The following is a 3,172-nucleotide window of genomic DNA, read 5'->3' as shown; positions in this document are numbered from 1 at the left end:
TTAGTCCCCAGCCCCCGCCTCTCCCTCTTCCTAGGACCCAGGAGCTCGGGCCCTCACCCTTCTCCTTCCCCCAGCACCCAAGGTCTGGAAGCCAGGTCCCTTCTGCCCCCAGACCCTCCTCCTCCCTTGGAGCCAGAAGCCAGTCCCCAGCCCTCCTCCCTCAGACCCAGGAGTCCAGGCCCCAGCCCCTCCTCCCTCGGACCCAGGAGTCCAGGCCCCAGCCCCTCCTCCCTCGGACCCAGGAGTCCAGGCCCCAGCCCCTCCTCCCTCGGACCCAGGAGTCCAGGCCCCAGCCCCTCCTCCCTCGGACCCAGGAGTCCAGGCCCCAGCCCCTCCTCCCTCGGACCCAGGAGTCCAGGCCCCAGCCCCTCCTCCCTCGGACCCAGGAGTCCAGGCCCCAGCCCCTCCTCCCTCGGACCCAGGAGTCCAGGCCCCAGCCCCTCCTCCCTCGGACCCAGGAGTCCAGGCCCCAGCCCCTCCTCCCTCGGACCCAGGAGTCCAGGCCCCAGCCCCTCCTCCCTCGGACCCAGGAGTCCTTCCCCAGCCCTCCTCCCTCAGACCCAGGGGTCCTCCCCACCCCTCCTCCCTCAGACCCAGGCGTCCTTCCTCACCCCTCCTCCCTCAGACCCAGGAGTCCTTCCCCACCCCTCCTCCCTCGGACCCAGGAGTCCCCAGCCTTCCGGGGACCTGGCGCTTAGCCTCTCCTTGTTGGGCCGTCCCTGTTGGCTCCCAGGGTTGGCTATGGGGAGGGTGGAGACTCCTGGGAGTCAGCTCACTCCTTAAAGGGTTCCCCCGCGGCCCACCGGTCCTCCCTAGGGCCCAGAAGGACACAGCTGTGGCCAGAGGAGCCAAGACGGTCCGCTGACATGCCCGAGGCTAAACCAGGTGGCTTTGGCACTTCCCCCTGCGGAGCCCTGTCCTTTCTGAGCGGGATGGGGCTCCTCACTCTGTGATTCGGGGAATGGGGCGCCGCCTCTGGGGGGAGCGGGCTTCCCCCCCTTGCGTGTTAGGGGGAAGGTCCCCTTCCCCGTGCGGTGAGGGTGAGGGGGTCCCTTTGTGGGGACTGGGGAGGCCCCTCTCTGGGTGGGGAAGGTCTGCCTCTGCGTGTGTGTGTGAATCCCGGGGGGACGGGTCCTCTGGGTGGGGATCGGGCCTGTTCTCTGGGGCGAGCCGTCCTCGCGGGCAGAGTCAGGGCGTCCTGTCTGTGCGGTGAGGGGAGCGCATGAGGGTGAGGGCTCGCCTTCCTGTAGGAGCCAGGGCTTCCACGTCAGACTCAGGGGCCCTAGCATAAGGGCTCCGAGCCTTTTTTAATGTGCAGACTGGGGGGCACTTCTTGATATGGGGGTGGGGGTCCCTCTCGGTGGGGAAATGAACCTCCCGGGCTGCCCAGGCCACTGGCCCTAGGTCAGCCAGGCTGTGGGGTGGGGGTGCGGCCCCTCACTGCCACTGGGCCCCCCTGGAGCCAGGAGCCAGCAGGCCGGCCTGCCAGCAGAGGTGCTGTGGTCAGCACGAGGTGTCCAGTTTCCAGCCCGGGCGGGCGGAAGAGCTAATTTTACCCCCAGGACCCAAAGGTCAGGGCCTGTGGCCTGGAGCATGGGGCACAGCCTGCCGGCCAGGGCGAGGGGAAACCTGATCGCACACACTCAGGAGTAGAGATAAATTTAATTTGTCTGGCAGGGGGCTGGGTTGGACCCCTGGGTCTGAGGGAGGAGGGGCTGGGGTCCTGGACCCCTGGGTCTGTGGGAGGAGGGGCTGGGGGCCTGGGGGCCTGGGTCTGAGGGAGGAGGCGCTGACCATGTGCTCAATTGGCAACACCCATCTCTTAGCGGCCAAAACGGCCCCGAAAGGCAAAGATGAGGCCAAACCTGCTGCCGAGGAAACCGCTCCCAAGGAAACCCCCACAGAGGAGGCCCCCCCAGAGTCCCCCAAAGGTGAGATGGTGTCCCGGGGGCTCAGCAGAGCTTGGACCTCACCGCCCAGGCTCCCCTGGCCCTTCCGCACTCTCCCTGCCCTCCCCACGGTGCCCCCAGAGCTGACCCGCCCCTCCCCAGCCTTCCATGGCTCCCCAGTGCCCCTGAGACAGAGCCCAGCTCCCCAGCCTGGCCTGCAAGCCCCGCCGCCCCAACACCTGGCTGATTGGTCACTGAGTCCTGCCCGCTGGGAACGCCCTGTCCCTCTTGGCGCCTCTCCTGTTGCAAAGCCCTGCTCAGGACCATCCAGTCCACCCTCCCGTTCACAGATGGGGAAACTGAGGCCAAGGGGCTAGGCCGGCCTGGCCAAGGTCACACAGCTTCCTGGGGTCACGCGGTCTCTCCCAGGTCAGGAGAGGCCACGACATACCACGGCCTTTGGCTTCTGGGCAGAGGGTCCCTCACTGGCTCTAAGCCCTGTCCCCACAGTGGCCTGTGGCCCCTCCCAGTGCCTCAGACCCAGACCCCGTCCTGTCTCCCACCAGAAGCCCCATCTGAGGAGCAGTCCCCCACTGCCGAGGAGCCCACGGGCGTTTTCCTGAAGAAGCCAGACTCTGTGTCTGTAGAGAATGGTGAGGGGCCTGGTCGATACTAAACAATGGAATTCTTCAGTGATGGATATGGAACACTTGAATTACAAGCAAATAGAACGTTAAAACAACACGGGGAATGGGTCCGAGGGAGGAGGGCTGGGGCACTGGACTCCTGGGTCTGAGGGAGGAGGGGCTGGGACTCCCAGCCTCCAGTCCTCTCTAGAGTCTGGGGTTCCCACCTGACCACTCCCTCTCATCCTTCACCCCCCTCACCTCCGCGTCCCCCGCTCCCCCCAGGAAAGGACGTGGTGATCGTGGCCAAGGTGAACGGGAAGGAGCTCCCAGGCAAACCGACCATCAAGTGGTTCAAGGGGAAGTGGCTGGAGCTGGACATCAAGAGCGGGGCCCGGTTCACCTTCAAGACCAGCCATGACTCCGCCAACAACGTGAGGGCCAGGGGCACGGGTGGGGCCAGGGCTGGAGCCGCGCCGGCCTGTGAACTCCGGGGTGTCATCCTGGGCCTGGGTTCCAGGGATGGAGACTGCTGGGGGCTGCTTGGCAGAGGTTGTGTTGGGCAGGAGGGGAGACCGTTGGGGTTCAGGCACTTGGGCACGGTGTGTGCGTTCCCAGGAAGTCTCAGGGGGCCAGGGCAGGGGCCTCAGGATCAAG

At 66.5% G+C, this 3,172-nt stretch overlaps 1 protein-coding gene across 1 annotated transcript in view; it reads left to right on the top strand.

Annotated features, from left to right (window-relative positions):
* Positions 1 to 659: 659 nt before the first annotated feature.
* MYBPC2 (myosin binding protein C, fast type) overlaps positions 660 to 3,172 on the top strand; it is a 24,072-nt gene continuing 21,559 nt past the window's right edge. The window contains exons 1-4 of the mRNA XM_006763874.2: positions 660 to 885; positions 1,827 to 1,931; positions 2,456 to 2,542; positions 2,801 to 2,968. Of these exons, the coding sequence (XP_006763937.1) occupies positions 867 to 885; positions 1,827 to 1,931; positions 2,456 to 2,542; positions 2,801 to 2,968 (379 nt within the window). The 5' untranslated portion in view covers positions 660 to 866. The remainder of the gene's footprint in view (positions 886 to 1,826; positions 1,932 to 2,455; positions 2,543 to 2,800; positions 2,969 to 3,172) is intronic.

This window comes from Myotis davidii, unplaced genomic scaffold, assembly GCF_000327345.1.
Source record: "Myotis davidii unplaced genomic scaffold, ASM32734v1 scaffold358, whole genome shotgun sequence".
NCBI lineage: Eukaryota > Metazoa > Chordata > Mammalia > Chiroptera > Vespertilionidae > Myotis > Myotis davidii.
Note: the sequence above shows the minus strand (reverse complement) of the source record. Positions and strands in the feature narration are given on the sequence as shown.